General features: G+C 36.5%; 1 protein-coding gene across 1 annotated transcript in view; it reads right to left on the reverse strand.

Moving 5' to 3' along the window:
• SNX29 (sorting nexin 29) overlaps positions 1–21,063 on the reverse strand; it is a 98,243-nt gene that overhangs the window by 42,850 nt on the left and 34,330 nt on the right. Inside the window, exons 15-18 of the mRNA XM_066560742.1 lie at positions 18,981–19,087; positions 13,094–13,210; positions 12,226–12,281; positions 11,207–11,288 (exon numbers count right to left, since the gene is read on the reverse strand). Coding sequence (XP_066416839.1) covers positions 11,207–11,288; positions 12,226–12,281; positions 13,094–13,210; positions 18,981–19,087 — 362 coding nt within the window. The remainder of the gene's footprint in view (positions 1–11,206; positions 11,289–12,225; positions 12,282–13,093; positions 13,211–18,980; positions 19,088–21,063) is intronic.

Here is a 21,063-nt window from a genome sequence, read left to right on the forward strand (position 1 = left end):
TCTCCCTTCTCCCTTTTCCTCCTCTCTCTCTTTCTCTTATTTTAATCAAGACAAACACAGCTTGCTCATTTTAACATGACTCTGGGGCAACCATGGCAGCACTTCTTGTTACCATGGTTTCCAGCATATTCTACTACCCAGTGACCAAAGGGAAAAAATAATTTAATACCACTATGAAATTGATTTTTATGTCCTCAACACAGTTTTTCAACTTTGTAAATTAGCTTTGTAGCATCAGAATTGCAAAACCTAATTTTATCCGAAGTATGAAACTTAATTTACTTCCTAACAAAATTACATTGAAAACTAAACTAGAAATTTTATTGTTTGGAAAATAAACACAGTTCATTCTTTCTGCTTGTATAGGACATTAAGTATAATTTAACACAGCTGTAGTTTTTGTGATTCTGTTTTTGTTTGCTGCTCATTATTTCATGAGCCTATTACCAATTACATGCTAAATATTCGCTTTCTCTAGGAAAATGTCATGCAGAAGTGAAATATACTTACAGAAAACTGAAATTTCACTCTTTCCTAGGGAATGGCACAGTTTAAAAGAATGCTGAAACAGCACAAGTCAGAAACTCTAAACCAAGCATCAGAACTCATGATCCAGAGTGACCTTTCCCTCTGCTCCTTCAATGCAATCTGCAGTTTATTCATTCATGCATGTGTGTGTGTGTATGTTAATAATCTCAATATTTTACATCAGGAATTAAACTGGAACAGTACTGATGATGCTGCCTTGCAGCTCCAAAACCCCCCAGTAATTTAGTAGTAAACTGTAAGGCAAATATCAGGAGAACACTTATGTAAAAAAGCAACAGCAACCATGGTCACACAGAGTGGGCAGTAACAACTGTATTTTTGTGGAAATTAGATAAAAATAAAATTTGGATTTCGATGTGGCCAATTTCAACACTGATCACAGCTTTTCCTGGTGACTGAAGCATGGTCCTTCTCTCTGAGATACTGCAAGTCCTTCAGAGAAAAAATTCAATTTTTCTAAGGAGTGGTGGTATTTCAGAGATTAAGTCAATGTCTTCTCCCACAAACATTGCCCATGCTTTGGTCTTTCTGAAGTTCTCTCTTCAGACACCTTGTTTCTCAAATTTATAGGGGGCTTCTTCGCAACAAAATACAAGGTATTATGCAGATACCATGCAATTTTTGTCAAATTAGAATATTTCAGTGTAGAAAACACTAATACATTTTCTACAGGAAGACTATCATTCCAAAAAAGCAATGCTATAATTCCAAAATTAGCACATCTAAATTTAAAAGATTCAGAATATTGTGAATTACAAATGCATATGTAAACAAAAATTCAACTAGTTCTGGTAACAAAAATTCAGATACTGTAATGATGGAACCACAATAGTAAGTCTGCAAGAAGTATTCAGATTTCTTTTTCACTTTAAAAATAAAGCCAGGGTAATTAAACACCTACAGGACTATCTGTTTTAACAACTGAGTACATCTTTGAAGGCAAATGAAGGAATATATGAAATGCAACTATTTTGCATAATTCTAATCAAATTTATTTAATGTAGTAAAAATTATAATAAAATTTTTATTCACCCAGCTCTAAGGCTTCTCCCTGCCTATTCTCACTTCAACCTGTATATTGTTTGGAATTCTGTATACATTCCCAAGATTCATGTTTCAATTTCCCTGTGGGGGGCAGGAATGACAAAAAAAAGTTAAATTATTTCAAACAAAGTTATTTAATATGGAAATCCTAATTTAACTAAGCACTTATCTTTGCACATGTGATTTGGTGAATCATGCAGTTTAACATTACCTGCTAAGCTGTAACCCATAGTTAACTAACTAAAGAATCCTGTACACTGTAATTGAAATTTTTCAGGACTGCAAAAACATAGATTGATTTCTTAGATAAAACTATTGGAAAATTTCTTACTGTTCTTCTATGTACATAGATATTGATTTTATTTAGACAGCAAGAAATGAAAATACAACATTTGGAGCCCTGTGCCATATTGAATTTATTGACAATCAACTAATAGACTGTGAAAGGTATATTAAAGCTCATGATGCAGCACACATTTAAACTCTTAGTATTCTCATAGTATTCTCAGAGGGGAACTCTATTCCCAAGCCATGGGATTGCTACACACTTAATGCACATTCACTTGGGAAATCAAACTAAGTAAATACTAAATATAGAATTATTTGGATAAACTCATCCTAGTCTAGTCACTGAAGGCATATAGTTATCTTAGGGCCATGTTCTAGAAAGCTGAAATGACTACTTTCGCGTTTATTCTCAGATCAATTTAGAAGTTTAATACTAAATAATTTTATTTCCTTTCTGATTCCCCTGTTTTCCTGATATCATCCAATTTCTAACCTACTTAAATAATTTTCAGGGTAATGAAAATGTACAGACTAAATCAAAATCACCGCTAGAATATTTACTTGTAGACAGAAGATTTCACTTTAATATTGTCTTGAACGTAAAATTTACGTAGTTTCTGTTTGTAATTTAGGAGCGCTTTCCACTTGGGTCTCCTGCACAAAGATTGATTGGTAACCTTTCTGCAGCTATGAGTTATGGTAGCTCTAAGAAAAATTTCAGTTAATAAGTATGTTTAATGAATTAGTCTGTTGTTTTCTCATCACAAACATGTCTGAAGTCAGAGATTTGGAGACAAATAGCAATAACAGTAGTAATTTAATAGTGTTTATCAGTCTACTACCTGCTCACGTAATATTACTGAAATGCCAAAAATCTTCAGAGAATCAATGTGAAAGCACAAGTTTAATGATTGCATACTTAAATGAAAAATCCTACTCCCATAGTACTGAGGTTTGAGCCAGAAGTTTCTTAACAGGTTAAGAATCTTTAAGCAGTTCTGAGTCAAGAATGCTGTTAGCAAGTCCTGCTGACACAGCTCATCACCGCTTACATACAAAAGACTGAAGAAAAGAAAGGACAAAAGCCAAAATTCTAACTTGGTCCAGCTCCAGTGTACATAGACCAAGTGCCTGTAATCAACACTCATCCTTCTGATCTGCACAAGTCCTGTGTGGGTGCTTCTCTTTTCTGATGCAAAATATAGTTTGGTACATTGAGGATTTATTTCTTTGTCTCCAGTACAACTGGCAGCAAGTGATACTGACTGAGATATTACAGACCCTTCTCCTGTCGCAATGACATCCATGCTGTAGAATTCCAGATTAAACATCAGGAAGAATATTCCCTACACAAAGTTACTCCTGAATCTTGCCTGCAAATGTGGCTCCCATTTCCTGGAAGGCTGGACTGAATACGTAATGAAAAATGAATTCTAAGACAGAGAACTCTATTGATGGGAGCTCCACAAATACAAAAGTACTGAAGTCAAAGTCCTTGTGAGTCCTCGTCCCATTCCAGAGGGAAGGGAATAATGTTAAGGGAAGGTGAGCAGTGAAAACTCTACTAAACCACATATAAAAATGGCACAAGATACAAGAGAACTCAGGACATTCCAGCAGCAGAACACTTCAAAGGATACAGAGAATACTGAGAATGTCTGTAAAGAATCAATCCTAGGCTGGACAAGGTCAAAGTTTTGAGGATGGAAAAAAATTATGGAGAGCATAAGGACTGCAAAAGGAAGCTACACTAAGGAAGCTCCTGTGAGATTTATCAGCTAAGTAAGCATCACAGGGGGAAAAAAAGGGTGATAAAAAAACTATTACTTCTGTATTACTGCAATTCTACTGTATTAATGTATTTCTGACTTCCCTTCCCTCACAAAATGCTCTTGTTTGTTACATACTTTCAAATCAATGCCCAACCATGTGATAACCAAAAGGAAAATTAGCAACTGGTTTGGTAGGGATGAGCCAATCAGCATGAACACAAAACCAGAACATGCTAATTAGCAGCATTATTTTTTGATGTTAACTCAGCTAAGCTTGACTGGTGAATGTTTCCCTTACATTTGCTTTTTAATAACACTACAAATCTTGGAGTATCATTAGTCCATAGTCTTACATTTTGTATAATAAAGGTTTTTTTAATTCTTAAAACTCCGGTTCAACTTTAATGCACATCTCAATTATTCAGGAGCATGAAGAGAGATTTTGATCAAAGTTTACCATTTAATAAATAATTGTTCTCAGGGGATTGAAATTATCTTTTTTCCTGTTAGAAAAGTACACTATGAAATAGGAATAATGTATTTCCATCTACTTAAAGTTTTATCCAAATTATGTATTTCAAAGCATATAGAAGAAGTAAAAAGTATTCATGAAAAAAAGTAAGAACCAGTTTCATTTTACTTCACTTCAGGACAATGGGATTCTGTTAAGAATACAAATTCAAGCTCAATTCTCCAAAGTTACCTCTGAAGTGTGAGAAATGAATACAAATGCAAGTTATATTTTGAGACAGCTGCAGGCCTGCATTTATGGTTAAGTTCCCCTTTCGAAAATGATCCAATTTAAGAATTTTCTGCATAATGAAAAACAAATGGAACAATGAAACTTTTCAGCTGTGATAGGAGCAGCTTTTTGTGTGCCACACAGACATAACAGGAATTAGAGTGAACAAGCCTTTATTTCAGTATGTACAAGTGGATAAAATGGTCAAAGACTACAAATACTTCAATATAATTTATGTTAAATCTTCAACTTTCTGTTATTCAGTTCATAAAAATGAACAATACAGTGTCAAATATATGACACAACACACATCAAAGCATGGACCTTAAAAACAGCCGATATTGTTCAACTGAAGAGAAAAATGTCACACATTTTGGGCTTATGCACTCAATTACAGACATGCAGAGTAATGATCACTGCTGCTGCAGTCACAGTCCTGCTTTATTCACCACAGCAGCACTGAAGTGACTGGCCACTAGAGAACAAAGGCAACACTGCCTCCACTTTGCTACGTGGAATCAGTATTTTTTGTCTTTTTATATACAAATCAAATCAGCACCAAAAAAAAAAAATCACTCAATAGATAAGCTCCTCCTGACAGTGAAATATGACTTAAAATTACCCAAGATAATTAACGTCGTTTCACAAACATGCGCTTTGAACCACACAGTCACTGCAATGCATGACAACCACTGCAGGGAAAGAAGTTTCTGCAGAAGAGAAAATAGGTAAAATGACACCAGTGCTGCCTTTTTCTCCAAATAGAATCTTGGGGGTGCTCAGGCAAGGGAAAGGAGGCTATCTCATCCATCAGATTCTAAAATTCATAACATCACTAGTATTTATTTTAGATATTTATTGAATATAAATTACTTGCTTCTTTCTGAAGTAGTTACAAAATAATCTGAAAATAGAAATTCTACTTTTACTTTCTGAGGATTTTTTGCATCCAGCACTTCAATAAACAAATCAATGTAGTAAGCTGTAATTCTGTTTCCTTTAGAAAAAGAAGTAATTACAGAAGTCTCCAAGGACTGATCTCATCTTTGCATACCCCTTCCATATACTTAGTTATTTAAAAGTTTTTTCTGCTTTATGCTTCTTTGATGCATCCTTGGGTCCCACTGCAGAAAAAGTGGGATATTCAACCTTTGTGGCTCACGCACTCTCAAATCACTCTGAGATGCCATGAGCAACATCTTTCTTTCAAATTCTCCCAATCATTCCAGTTCATTTTCTTCTCTACTTGCCCTGAGCTGCACTGAAATGGAATATGATTAGAAGACTATTTATTTCTCCTTTTTGCCTGCTTAGCTCTGCAGCTGCTGAAGTCATCCAATTCATCGTGCATCAGGAACATAAAATGCAACTTTGGGTTGAATTTTTTGTGTTTAGTTTGTTGCTTACCTTTCAACTCTTAATTGCCAGTCTTGTTGCCTTCCATTTTCAGCCTTCGAGGAAATACCCAGGCTGTGCTGCCTTGTGATTAAATTCAAGGTCAACAGGCCCAGCTGGCACATCCTGGACTGTGCTTTCCCTGTTTCATCTCTCACTCAAAGTACTTTCTGGGCACTGTCCTCCTCAAACACTTTTAGGTACCAGATACTGTTCTCCTCCATCTCTTTCATGTTGTGTTTCTGTGAAAATCCTTTCCTCTGAGGCTGGAGAGTGTCCAGAGCAGGGAACGGAGCTGGGGAAGGGGCTGGAGCACAACTCCAGTGGGGAGCAGCTGGGGGGGCTCACCTGGAGCAAAGGAGGCTCAGGGGAACCTCCCCACTCTGCACAACTCCCTGACAGGACCTGGAGCGGGAGGGGTCAGGCTCTGCCCCCAGGGAACAGGGACAGGACAAGGAACCAGCCCCAGGCTGTGCCAGGGGAGGTTTCCATGGAATGATGGGGAAACTTCTCCATGGAAAGGGCTGTCCAGCACAGGCTGCCCCACCTGCAGTGGAGTCATCACACCTGCAGGAATTTAAAAGCCATGAGGATGTGGCTTCTGGGGACATGGGTTAGTGGTGGCCTTAGCAGTGGTGGGGAAAAGTTGGACTCAATGATCTTAGAGGTGTTTTCCAACCTAAATAATCCTGTGATAAAAGCCCTTTCATAGGAAAGTGTGCTGCTCTTCCTTCACAGAGGAAGTGCAGAGAAAAATAACAGGTTTTAAAACATCATTTAGAGTAAAGTAAAAAGAAATATTATAAGCAAATATGTCAGCCAATACTAAACAGCAAGACTGAAGATAGTCAAAGGAATAAAAAAATTGTAAGAAATGTTTATTGATTATAGTCTTAGGGTTTCCTATTCATATGCAAATAGTAACAGTCTTGTCTGATTAGCATATTAATCTTTGAACTTATTTGGTTTATAATGTAAAGTGTTCACTGCTCTGCAAACAAGGCAGATTTGCAAGAAGCCATTTAAATACTGATATCACTTTAGGAATCATAAAATCTCAGTTTCATTATCTTAAGTGTCAGGCATTGATAATTATAGCAACAAAAGGCATGACTAATGGCATTTGCTGTACACTTCACAGGGAAGTGGAATCCACATGTATATGAAAACAAGATACTCTACAGTTGAGAAATATGACAAAATAATATTACTGCAATAATCAACTTGCTTTACACACTAAAGAAACTGCATCTAACTATCACCATCTAGAGGTAAAATGCCTTTTTTTTTTTAATTCTGATCTGGATTCTGTCTGTGTGCCCATGAATATATTAGACAAGAAATTATTTTCTAATGGTGAGCAATGTCTGCCACACAAAAAAGATGGGCATCAAACTGCAGAGATCACATATAGCAGTCATTAGAAAGCAGCCTAGAGAAACTAAATCGTTTCTATCTAACTAGAGGTTGTTTGGAAGAGAAGACTTTTGCCACCATGACCCTGGCTTTAAAAAGTCACCTAATATTTAAATTGTCTGTTTAACAGACTGGGCTTCCATAAGTGTGACTTGGAACAAAACAAATTAATTTCTCTATATATGGCTGTGTCCTGTAATGTTTATAACTAATCAGTCTGCCACTCAGTAATGGCCATCAGAAACTTTGTAAGAGAATAAACCTCTGAACCTTCTTTTGGATAACTGCCTAATGTTCTTGCTGAAGACATGGTTGTGAGTATCTAGTCTGAGCTCCTGGCACAGCCTGGATAATTTCATCCACTGAAGTCCAAACAATCCTTCTGATTTGTTGATTGGTTATAAAGACATCAATTGGTCATCTAATTATTTTTTCTACTCAGGTGCAAAATTAATTGTACTAGCAATCTGTCAGTGCTAATGAATGGCAAGACAGGAGTCAAGAACTAAACCTGAAGCAAAACAAACTTGAGCAAGTACAAATAGAGAGGATGTGCTCTGAAAACATTTAGAATAAGCTTGCCATGCACAGAAGATAAGCATTAGTTAGAAGGAAAGATATTTTGTCATCATACTTAATATTTCCATTTTAGGATTAAATTAGTCATTATTAGCATAAGATTCCAAAGGCAACTCATGTTTAGTTAAAATCACCTCCAAGTTTCTTGCACCCTGCTCTTACAGCAAGGCACACTGATCCCAACAGTTCAGAAAATTCCTTAGAAAATGATGAAATGTATTTTATCCAGAACACTTTAAATATAAATACAAGGTATAGTGGTATTTATTATTCCAAAGTATCACTATCTAGGGATTTCCTTAGAAAGAAGTAATGTCTTCATGTTTGGATTGATTTTCCTTCAATTTAATTAGCTGAATTATTTTCTAGTATTATCCCATAAACTTTCAGTATTACCCCATATTATACACTGTGGAGAAGACCACTGTCATGCACTTGTTTGGAAATTGCAAGGCAATAGTTTCAATGGATGCCCCAATTTGCATTTTGAAACAGTTAAAATGTCTCCATTTCCTTCATTATTTGAAGGATAGCTATTGCATTCCCCTCTCAGTTGCCTTTCTTGCAGGCTGAGAATTTCTAATATGCTCTGCCAGTGAAAAATCTTTTTTTTTTCCACCCATATTATTTGGAGTTGATATATTTCTTTGGAGAGGAGTAGAACTGCACACAGATAAACCAGAGATTATACACAGCATAATAGCATTTCCTATTTGTCTATCCCTTTCCTAATCATTTGTAACAACTTGGTTTTCAGACCTCTTTAAATCCTATTTAAAATTATGTCAGATTAGCTACTTTAAACTATGTGGTATGCAACCCAGAAGCTATTTATCAGTCACTTTTCAGTTATTTCACCTTTGAATTCCTGGTGCACTGCATGTGGAGATTTATGCCTAATTTATTCAAGAAGATCTGCTACTGGCATTTCATTTAAAACAGACAATCTGCTATTCTCCACAAGGAAAAATCCAGAATGAGAATAACCCATAACAACTCCATGGTGAACAGAGATTATAAAATATGCATTTTTCTGTTACTATTTTATATTCTGAAAAAACAAGTGAAAAAATATTTTTAATTGAACTCAATAACTGCACTGAAGTGCACATCCAATTTTAAATAGCTTTTCCCCTAAAATTTATACACCCTCTAATTGTTCTAACATCCACAGCTGAATGATACAGATCCCCAGCTCTGTTAATTTTTAAGACAGTAACAGATAGTGCTAAACTGGGGCACTGAATTATCTGCTGCTCACAACTGTCCCCTTGAACTCAGCCATTCAAATTGAGCATAAAATTTGGCCACGTTTTCAGAGCTTGTTTTGAAATCCTCAAGATTCATAACCAGTTAATTCTGCCAGTTAAACACTACTGCAAGAGTGCAGTGTAACTCTACAAATACAGAGGTCTGATTGAAATTTCCACATCTAATAGGATTAATTATAAAATGCTGCTTGCTTTCAGAGTCCGCAGTTTTATTTCTGAGCTTGTCCAGAATCCTTAATCCTCAGCAGAAATTAAAGAAACTATTTGATGGTTGAAACTATGTGACAAGTATCCTGGTGCTGGAAACTTTTCCTGCTATATTTACTGAAGAGCAACATCTGAGATTTTTTAAGGATGAAAAATGCACTGATTTTGAACATCCAAAACAGATGTTAACATGACACAAAAAGAAATGCTTTCAAATGCCCTTCAGAACAGCACTACAAATCCACATTAAATTTAAAAACATAAAATTAAATTTAAAAAGCAAGCACAATAAGAAAACTCCTGCAGGAGGAATCTATTCTTATCCTGTCTGGGTCAAACCTTCTTGATATACAAATTAACAGGTCATTAATTTCTTTTCCTGATTTAAGAAGCACAAGTGCAAAACTGGCATTGATTTTGAAGAGGCACAGCAACCCATATTTACTTCTCCTAGTTCTTATAATCTTCAGAAGCTTTTTGAAGTCCATGAAAACAGATAACAGACACTGTGGAACTGATAATTTGATAATTTTCCAAACTACTTGAGATGCTCTGGAATTGTATCCACCCTCTTCTTGTATTCACCCACTTGTATAGTCATGTCCAGTCAAACTTCATGACAAATACTGAACTCTTTAGTAACCTAATTTGATACAGAGTTACAAGTAAAATTAAAAAATCATTAAATTCTTCACAGAATGGGTGAGGTTGGAAGGGACCACAGTGGACCATCTGGTCTACCCCACCTGCTCAAGCAGGATGAAAAACAACACAGAGCAACTTAGGAAGGAAGCAGTAGAAACCAGAGCTCTTCTGGTGTACATGGGGCTGCAACATCATTAAAGTAACAGGTGGGGTGAGATCTCGATGCTTTTAAGAATTTCTGTGTTGGCAGACTTGTGCCTGGGTTTGAGAATCTGTAGCCAGTGACAGCAGAGTGGAGAAATATGTGAAAGTCAAAGACAAAAATATTACACCTGTCAACAAGTTGGGTTTTCACACACCTGTGCATCTCTATTTGATTGATTATTCAGTGCTTTTGAACAAATTACTAACTGTTCCCATCCTGGTGGCTTTTCTTTCCATTACCTCAAGTCTTATTTTTCATTGTCTTTTACTGGCCAAAGGGTGGGTGTTTTCCTGTATTTTTCAACTACCTGCCAACACTTCATAAATGATTCAAAATTCTACAAAAAAAAACATCATTCAGAGTGAGTGAGAGGAATGTTAACAAGCTTCAGCAATCTTGTTCAGAACTAAGTACATGTGGCTGAAACTAAAGTGGAGAAATTTTGCAGCTGCTAACAATCCACAAATAAAGAAATGTAAATAGCCTAGGACAGCACATTAGAGAGTGTCTGAAGTTCACCTTGCCACTCTATCCATGGAGGGGTCACTGCTCTGAAACCAAGAATCCAACAATCAAGGAACAGTATAAAATTTCAATGCTTCAGCTACAAGTCAGGCTGGAGCACAAACCCCTAAATTCTGACCTGCCTGAGGCAGAACACAATGTGAACATGTTCAATAACACACAGTGTAGAATTGTTTCATTATTCAAGATGTTTTCAAGTGAGCTGCTACAGTAAACCACATCTGTCTGTCAAGCAATGTTTCTGGTCATTGTTATGTCCAAAACTGAAGTAAAACACGTACATGCATACTGAAGAAGGCTTTACTGATTAATATTGAATTGTTACACTCCCTGACCAATGGAGTCATCTTATTAGCATGCTTTTAAAGTATTAAACTACTACAAGTCAAGCCTCAAAATATGCTATTTGAATAATCAACACAATCCTATGGATGAATATATATGAAGTTACTGCTGCTGCTCATTAGCTGATCTCTAATGAAATTATACACAGAGCTTTAAATTATTAAAATGTGCTACTTTAGTCAGAAACTTCTACCCAAAATCCCTGCTCAGCTGGCTCACTCACCTGGTAAACATGGAATGCATTGGCAGCTTTGCCACGCAGGAAGACTGAGGGAATCCAAACATTAATGAGAGCACGATTTGATCTGAGGAGGAGAGAGAAAAACTTCAAACAGGGAATCATATTTATGTATAAGAATTGCAAAGCAACTACATGCAATGATTTAAATAATGATCAAAGTAATCAATAAAGCAACTTAAAATTTCAAATGAAGAAACAGAAAAATTGGAGTTCTGCCTGAACTTTTTTTATGTTCTGAATCTAAAAACATTCCCTAAAATTAACCCAACTGAAACAATTCTTTCTGCAGGTTTTCTGGGGTTTGGGGTTTTTTTCACAGCATGCATTTGACAACATTTGATTATACACATGAAGCAAAAATTATTCACTTCAACAAATTCAACATTTTCAGCCACAAATCTCAGGTAAAGTCCATTAAATAACAGAAGAGCAGTGCACAATTCTGCAGAAGCCATTTCCATTCACTCTTTGTCATCCATCTCTAAATTTCTATTATTCAAACACATCAGCTACGTTTTCAACCCCTCATCCACAAAAGCAAGATTCATTAGTTTGACTACTAAAGGCAAAATTCCAAATTACAACACTCTCAAATGATCTGGGGTGGGCTCCTTGTGGGGGTTTTGGGGTCTTTTGAAGCATCAATTAGGAGCTATTCTGTAAATGAGGAAGTCCATCATATGATGAATAGCAACCAACACCCTTCAAACCCAAAGGACTAAAACCAGAAACTTCTTGGTGCTTTGGCAGAATACCAAGACCTAGGGCATTTAAAAAGCACTCCAAGGGAATCTTACTAACTCTAAACTCCTTGAGTTCAGTATTATTAACTACACTGGGGCATGCACTGTGCAGCTCTCCATGCTTTTTAACAATGAAACACCACAGCTAACAATGCAGTTATTGGAAATAATAGAGGAAAAGCAAATTATTGAATCTCTGCTTATTCTCCTTTCCCAGAGATGGTGTGAAGAGAAAAATTTGTGAATTATGAAACTTACATTTCAAAATCTGATAAACTCTGATCTTCAGATGTTTGACTTAAATCTCCAGGGACCTTTATTTACAAAAAAGAAATGATTTCCAAACAGTGGCTATTATGTTTTCAATTAAGAAAGCATAATATTATAAGGAAATTACAATTCAACATTCAATTCTATAAATGCCAATAAAAACTATTCCTGACAAGCAATAAAAGAAAAACAAAATCCTGCAAGAAGATTGTGAACATGTCACCCTTGTGAGTCCTTTATGTTACAATTTGCTACAGTTTTGTAAAGAAACAAATTGGGGTTTGTAAAAGCATGTAATTTTGAAAGATATAGAAAATGCAGGCAAGAGTACCATTATTAGGGCTTTATGTGCAAAGGATGCTAAAACAAAGTACTTTGTGGCCATAAGCCATTTATGGGAAAATATGAAGCACATAAAACCTACTGATCACTTTCTTTTACAACCAATATTCTACCAAGGGAAGGACACAAGAGTATTTGATTTCAGCTGTGCTCCTACAAAACATGACATAAGTACAAAAGTTCATAATGATGCAATGATGGACTAATACCTGCAGAATCAAAGGAAGAAGAAGTTGTTAGAGAACCAGATTACAAGAGCATTTAGAGCAAAACAGAAATAGCTTTTTACCTAACTTTACAACTAGAATAAACATGAAAGGGTATCTTCTTTCTTTTAAAAGGAAAATGGAAAATGCAAAACGCATAATCTGGAATAGTTAAGAGGAAAGGAATTGTTCAAAGCCAATTCTTTACAGATCTGTTATTTCTAACAAGCTAATGGATATTTCATCATGAGGAGCATGTTTGAGCTATTCCAGAGGGATATTCTGTAGTGCAATAAACAAATACTCACCGGCCCTCTCAGATCAATGAGTTCTTGTCTCATCTGGAACACCAGAGCTTCCTTGGCCATCAGAGCACGGTGCAGCCTCTCATTGAATTCAATCAGCTCCCCATGCATTTCAGCCACCTGAAAAGCAAAGCCAGGGGATAACTGTGATCTAAATTGGGCAAAAAAAATCCCACTATGTAATTTCTTACATGTATATCAATTTCTTTTTACACTCCAAGTACTGCTAATGTGGTAGTCTGAAGTGATCATTAAGAACAGACGTTGCTATAATTTTGATTCATACCTTGAAATGCAGTTTTGATATTGAATTGAATAGGACAAAATACAATTTCATGTCAAATTTTATTCTTATCACTCCAAATCATATGACAACTGATTCTAATAAAACACCCATTGACTTCTGTTCTCAGTTTAATTCTTTGATGAATGCAGCACTCAACAGGTACTAACTAATCACAATATTTTGAACAGGCAGTACTGCAAAATGCCCAAACTGCATTAAACTTTGTCAATAATTCATAAGTGATGTATTCTTCACCCTTAGTCAGAGTTTTAATAGGAATGGACCTAGAAGTCAATCACTCCAGGCAAATCTGGGAGAGGTCAGAGGAGTCTAAAATACCAGAGTCAGGCTGTGGCACAGGTTGTTCTCACAGGGAAACAGAGTGGCCTCTTTGGACACTGAGCGTGGCTGGGGCTGTGCACTGCATTTTAAGTCAAGAGAGCAGCAAGTGATGCAGGATGTAGTGAGAGTGCCAGGGGCTGGGGCAGTGAGGGGGATGGAAGTCCCAGCAGTCAGATGTGGGCACTGCTGGGCGCCTCTCCTGGGCTGCCCCAGCAGCAAGGTTAAACCTGCTCCTGTCCCGTGCTTAAACCTGCTCCATGGTTAAACCTGCTCCATGGTTAAACCTGCCCCATGGTTAAACCTGCCCCATGGTTAAACCTGCTCCTGTCCCGTGCTTAAACCTGCTCCATGGTTAAACCTGCTCCTGTCCCATGGTTAAACCTGCCCCATGGTTAAACCTGCTCCTGTCCCACGGTTAAACCTGCTCCATGGTTAAACCTGCTCCTGTCCCGTGCTTAAACCTGCTCCATGGTTAAACCTGCTCCTGCCCCATGGTTAAACCTGCCCCATGGTTAAACCTGCTCCTGTCCCATGGTTAAACCTGCTCCATGGTTAAACCTGCTCCTGTCCCGTGCTTAAACCTGCTCCTGTCCCGTGCTTAAACCTGCTCCTGTCCCGTGCTTAAACCTGCTCCATGGTTAAACCTGCTCCATGGTTAAACCTGCTCCTGTCCCGTGCTTAAACCTGCTCCATGGTTAAACCTGCTCCTGTCCCGTGCTTAAACCTGCTCCACGGTTAAACCTGCTCCTGCCCCATGCTTAAACCTGCTCCTGTTCCAGCACCTCTTGGAATGCCTCCTCCTCCTCCTCCTCCCCCACCCAGAGCTGGAGAACAGCAGGGTGACAGCATGAGAGCACAGCTGAACAACATGAATTTCAATCCAGGCACCTCAACAATAGCACACAGACTTGAACTACTGCCAAATCTCTCAAGAGTTCATAGTTTCCCTCCTGGAAGCAGTTCATTACTATCTGTGAATTTCACTATTTCCTTTTCTTGAATTACTCTGCATTCTCCCTCTTCCCCAGAGAAGTTCCCCAAAATAAAGTAGTTTAATTTAGTGCCTGTTTTTAATTTCATGCTTTGTTCCACACAAACCTGCACCCTTCACAAAATCAAGGCAAACAAAAAAAGCCTCAATTTGACAAGCCAGAATCTGACATCACTGATTATAAATAAAAATTATTTTCACGAGGTGAACTTCAAGCATTCTTTTCCAATTTCTTTTTATATTAGAGGGATTCCTTCAAACCCAGTAATTCATCACTGAAATATACATGCAAAAAGAGCTAAACTACATCAACAATATACTAGAGTAAACAATAATATAATACTATTAATTCTAGATAAATCATTTTCCATACTAGCTTAACCACTAATTCCAATTTAAAGTGGGTGGAGTAACATTTAAGATTACCAGGTTAATATTAACAGGTCACTGTTAATTCCACAGGGCCTGAGTGTAAGGCAGAACTTCCTTGCATTTCAAGTACAGAGATACAGCAATAACTAGTTGCAAATTCACAAGCTGCAATACTGCTGGTTACCAAAAGCAACATAAAAATTTACTAATGGATCTCAGTAGTTTGCATATCTGAAAACATGTTTGGTTTTTCAGGGTCTGTCTATTAGAAGAACAAAATCCAGACTGATATGTGACTATTTTGTCTCTCTCTGATTTGGATGCCCTTGAAATAACTTTCTACTTGCAGACTCAATTAACATATAAATTCAACAACTCTCTCAAAACACTACAAGTAATGCAAAAATTTGTAAGTATACCTAGCAAAGTTAAATAATAAAAAGGAAATTTAACAGCAAATAAAACAACAAATCACTTGTTCTATATTATCAAAAGGACAACTGGCAGGTGTCACTTTCTAGCAATTAACCGACTTCAATACGTTCCCTTGTCAAAGAAAAATGCATTACCATCACACCAAATCAAAAGGAGCAATGAAAAACAACATTAATTTAAGTTCCTTTAATTTTTCCTGCATCAAAGTCTGCTAAAACAACAAAGAGTTCTCCTTATAATTATATCCTTTCAGTTACATTTTCATAGTGTCACATCACTCAATCCACATTGAAGCTTAAGCAATACATTTCCCTGCTGGGACTTCAATAATCTTCACAGTTGTTTTTCTTCATAACAATATGCTTGAAGCAGAAAAATAAAGTATAAATAAGCTAAGTTTCCCTTGGACAGAGGATCATTTAGATTTGCTCCTTCCTATATGAGAAAACAGTTTAAAGAACCCAAACCCTTCTCAGGAAGGTGAAGTGAGGCTAAAGTAAACACTTGAAGCTCCACACTAAGAGAACTCTTTAGAGCTGTCAAAAGAAAACCTGAGACTGAGAGCACTGCAGTTACACTGCCCAGCGTGGCCACAGTTGAGAGCAGTCTCCAGAGAAAGGACCAGGGAGGTCTCACTTCATGTTGCACAGCAAAGGACCAGGGAGGTCTCACTTCATGTTGCACAGAGAAAGGACCAAGCAGTAAACTAAAAACAGGCCAGGAATGTTTCACTAAGCATCTAACAACACAATCTGTCTTGGAAGGATATGCTTCTAGATAGAGAAAAACACACCTAACATCAAAGACACAATAAAGGTAAAATAAAATAAATTTTAAATTGCAACAATAAAAAACTAGTGATTTTCTTACAGAGTGTTTTAGTGGAACCCAAGGGTTTTTTAATCTTATTTGCAGCAAATACTTCATAGAGGTTTTTGCACAAGCTGCATCTGAATTAATGACTTTTTGTCAGGCATAGGCATTTTTCCCCAATGATCACAAAATACAAAACAAAGTGTTTCCCAAAAAACTCTTGACAAAACTGGAAGTTGCTTCTTTTTACTCTTAGTGGAAGCATGGGTGTATTCTTCCCATGAAATTTCCTTTCCAAAAATCAATGTTGTTATACAACTTTTTCTCAAAAGAAACAAGGCCAAAGGGCTGCAAAACAGAGCAGGCATCCTATTAACAACTCAATTTTTCTACAAGTGAAAAACAGTAAAATGCAAAAGGGCAGATATGGTTCCAAAAAAATCTACTGATACAGGCATCAAAATGCTCAAACTTTGCTTTCTGCTTCAAAACTTCCATTTTCTCTTCTCAGAAAGAAGAGAACTTCCTTCTGCAAACAAGTTATTTGGTTCAAGACAGACTGAAAGACTTAGGAATAGGGTTGGCATTGAGCTGCTTTGGTTTGGGCTTGTGTCCTAGGGCGACTTTATGACTTTATCCCTAGTTGTCCTTTCTGTTTATGCTGGATATTGAGTTCTGCACCTTTAGGACTGGTTCAGAGAGCAAAGGGGGAAGAAGAAAAGGTTCTATTGTTTAATATTATTCCTTTTTTTATACTTGTGAATACTTTGCTTGTTAAACAAACATTTTTTTCCACTTTTCTCGAGGAGGTTTACCTCCCAAACTGGTTGGAGGAGGGGCTGCTTGAATTTGCTTCCTCAAAAAGACCACTTCAGAAGTCTCCTCCGACAATTTGCCCTAAACCAGGAGAGCCTGGTTTGGTTTTGTTGTGTAGATTTTTGCTTGGTTGGTTTTTCACTCTCACTATACAAGGTAAGCACAGATTGGGTTTCCTCAAAACCAATTAGCAGAAAATAAGCTGAAGCTTTCATCTCAAAATAAACTGGGAACTGTGCACATTTAATGAAATTCTTATCATGTTTGCATTAATTCCCACTCTTTGTCCTTTGTGCCCAGTCCCGCCAGCGTTTACTGAGACTGACACTCACGCTCAGAGCAGGGTTATATCCTGTTTGGACTATGTGAGGATCCTGCTGGAGACTAATAAGTGAAAGAGATGCAGCCCACCTCTTCCCAGTACCACTGGCAAAAAAGCTTTTCTGTGGTTACATCCAGAGCTGTGTCCCCACTGCCACAAACTCAGAAGTGCCAGCACCAAACCCCTGAGCACACAGAACAAACGTGGAACAACTGAGGAGCCTTCCACAGCTCAGGGAGGTTTTACCTGGGTTCTTAATTAAGATATTCTCTTGACAGGTACAGAACAGAGGAAAGGAGTCAGAAGAACTCAAGCAAAGGTAAGCACTAGGGAGAGAAGTAGTTTCATGTTGTCATCTTACTGCAGGGGTTCCATGCTGTTGTCTCCTTATCACAAAAGTTCCAAACCTTCTTGGTGTTTCTCATGGGCAGCTCCTCAGAGCACTGACTCTTTCTTCTTCCCAAAGCAGCCACTGACTCCAGTTCCCTTCTCACCCAGCCACCCCACTCTTTTATAGCATCTTCTTCTCATTGCTTACACCTGTGGCCGGTTAAGGTCAGGCCTGTTCCTGATCTCTGATAATTGGCCCAGCTGCAGCTCCTTAGGGGTGAGATTACTTTCTACACTATTTTCTTATATTTCTTGTATTCTATCCCCCTACAGTTTCACATGGTCCTATAAGGATAACCAAGTATGCATGTTTTAGAAGAACTGTATGAAGCTCTTTGATCCATGACCTGCATTTTTAGTCATCTTCATGTTAATCAGTTAATGTGGATATCCAATTTCAGAGTATTTTGGGAAAGAGAAAGACATAGAGAATTATTTTACTTCTTATAAAAATGTTCTTTTAATATTTAATAGCAGATATGGGTACTAGATACTAAATTTCATTACTTTCTTTTTCTTAAAAATAATTTGTATTCAAATTTAGGATGAAACCCTAATCTATCTTTTTTTTTTTCCTTTAATGACTTTTACATTAATCTTAAAAGTAAATCTTGTCTTAGGAACTTTTTCTAACATGGTCATATCAACAGGAGTAGTAGCTTCTATCAGCCATTTCCTTTCTGCAGTATTCAATAAGCAATACAAAAATGAAACATGGTTTGCAATCAGAAACCAGCATGAAAGCACAGAAAAAGCTACAGATTCCACTATGATCTTAAATAAAGCTCAACTGCCAACACAGCCATGCCTTTAATTATGTAATGTAACTTACAGAAAACCTCAAATCTATTGTCTGGGATGATTTCAACTTCAACATCATCAGTTAAAACCTGAATGAACTTGCTTATTTTATAAAATCTTCATTTCATTATCAGCATATGAAAATGTACCCCTGTTAGGAAAAGTACTTTTAATTATCTGAGGTTTTTTATTTCTGAAGAAAAAAATCAGGTCTTTTACATTCCCGAAGAAAAAAGATATCAACTAAATAAAAAACCTATTTAAGCTTCAAACCTTGTTTTACAATTACAAATCCGTAAAATCTGTGCAGTACAAACTTTACCTCGATCAACTTCCTTTCATAAGAGCTGGCCAGTTCCTCATTATTTTCTGCTTGCTTTTGCTCTGGAATTGTAAATTCACCATCAGTGCTCCAAATGCTTGGCAGAGCTATAACAAAGAGATACCTCAAATTAAAAAGAAAAATTCCATAAACCTCCAGGACATCCTGTTTAGAAATAACAGCTCTATAAGAAACAAAATAAGCTATTAAAAACATCAGAATAGACCATAATATTAAACACTGTTACAAGTACTAAAATACAGATTCTGCAAGGACCTTTTTTGGTAAGAAATATTTAGACTGGGATCTTAAAAGAATGTAAACCAAAAGCATTTGGCTGTTGTGTGACTAGAGCTGTCTAATATATGTAGTACCTGCAGTTCCTGCCCCAAGCCTTCTAAAACTAACTTTATGTTTCTCTTTTAAGCCTTTTTTTTTTTTTAACTGGGCTTCCAAAACATCATTTTATATTACTTGCACAGACTGCTTAAATATCAGAGAAATTACAGCAAACAGGACTGAGAATGAACGTTCCATACTTCACGATTACAACATCCAGTATTTCACCATTTTGCAGCAAGAGAATCAGCTGGAGTTATTCCATTCCTGATAGTTAATTGTCTAATTTCTTCCTAAAACCTTCCAAGAAGGGAGATATCAGCTTCCCTGCATAACCTATTTAAATGTAAGTGTTCTTCTCACAAAGGTTTTCCTGATAGCTAATCAAACTTCCTTCACCTGCCATGGCAGCCCATTACTTCTTTTATCTGTAGTGAATGAAAATTACAGATTATTCTATTCCTGTTCCCAGCTATCATTTCAGTATTTGAAGATCACTTTAAGGCCTATTCTAAGTAAATCTCCTCCAAGTTACACAGGATCCAATTCCACTTTTCCTCATTGCTCATGAATTTCTAAGAAAACAAGTTAACACATAAAAGTAAAGGCTAATAGAAGAGGAGTTGAACAAAGGCTTTCAACATTCTTCAAAATCTGAACTATATATACAACCACTATTAGGTAGATAGAAGAGATCATAATTTATCTGGCTAAATATTTTTGAGCCTGGGAACTGATTTTTGAGGAAGAATTTAGAAGTTTATTATTATTTAAGTGAATTTGAAAGCTATTTTAAGAACTTTTTCTTGTAAATGTTGCTTCAAGTTCTTCAGCCAGACTTCTAAGATCAGCATTTTTATATAAATATTCTATCTAAGCAGGTTTAAAAAATGGTACAGAGCCAACTCCTGCTGATGACTGAGAAATGAAGATGCTCATTTATTAAATATTTAAATACCAATATCCAACTGCTCAGGCTACAGCAGTGATCACTCATTTTGAAAGCTGATAGTTCTCACTTTTGGGTAATTTATTTATAATCACATTTGCTGAGTGAGGTTTTTGGCCTTTTTAAGTCTCCACAAGGCAAAATATCAAGCTGAGTTTCATTTATTATTTTAGGAAACTATTTAAAAGCCATACTCAATAGCATTTGATCAGATTATTGTAGAAAACATATAGAGTCTTCATTATTTATAGTGATAAAAATAACAACAGAAGCCCAATTTATTCTGACTCTTTCAAAACCGAGTCACAGAAAATCTGTATTCTAAAATCTACAACACATTTAAGACTTTTGTTTTCATACCATTCAGAAGATTATTTATAATTAAAATTACTCATTACATAAACAAACCATGGGTGCAATGGTTTTATAAATCTGGTAAAAGAAAAAACTCCTTTTGTTTCACTTCTTTTTTGCAGCTAGTTCTCAGGGATTATATACATGCTTATGTACTTTGAGTCAGAGACCACAATACTACTAAAATTTCACCTAAATTTTCAATGGCAGCTAAGGAAAAAAATATTACTTTTATAAAAATTCAACATGTGAAGTTACAATGTAGGAAAAATTTCTTACAAATATTGTATGTAGCTGAAATTTATTCTGGTCACTAGTGATAAATATCATAGAAAATGACAGTGGATTGATTAAGCATCTTTCCAGCATAAAGCACACGTGCATTCATTTTTAGAAATGTTGGTACTGTTCCATCCCCCCTTTTCATCTATAAAATCTGAC

Source organism: Molothrus aeneus, chromosome 16 (genome assembly GCF_037042795.1).
Source record: "Molothrus aeneus isolate 106 chromosome 16, BPBGC_Maene_1.0, whole genome shotgun sequence".
NCBI lineage: Eukaryota > Metazoa > Chordata > Aves > Passeriformes > Icteridae > Molothrus > Molothrus aeneus.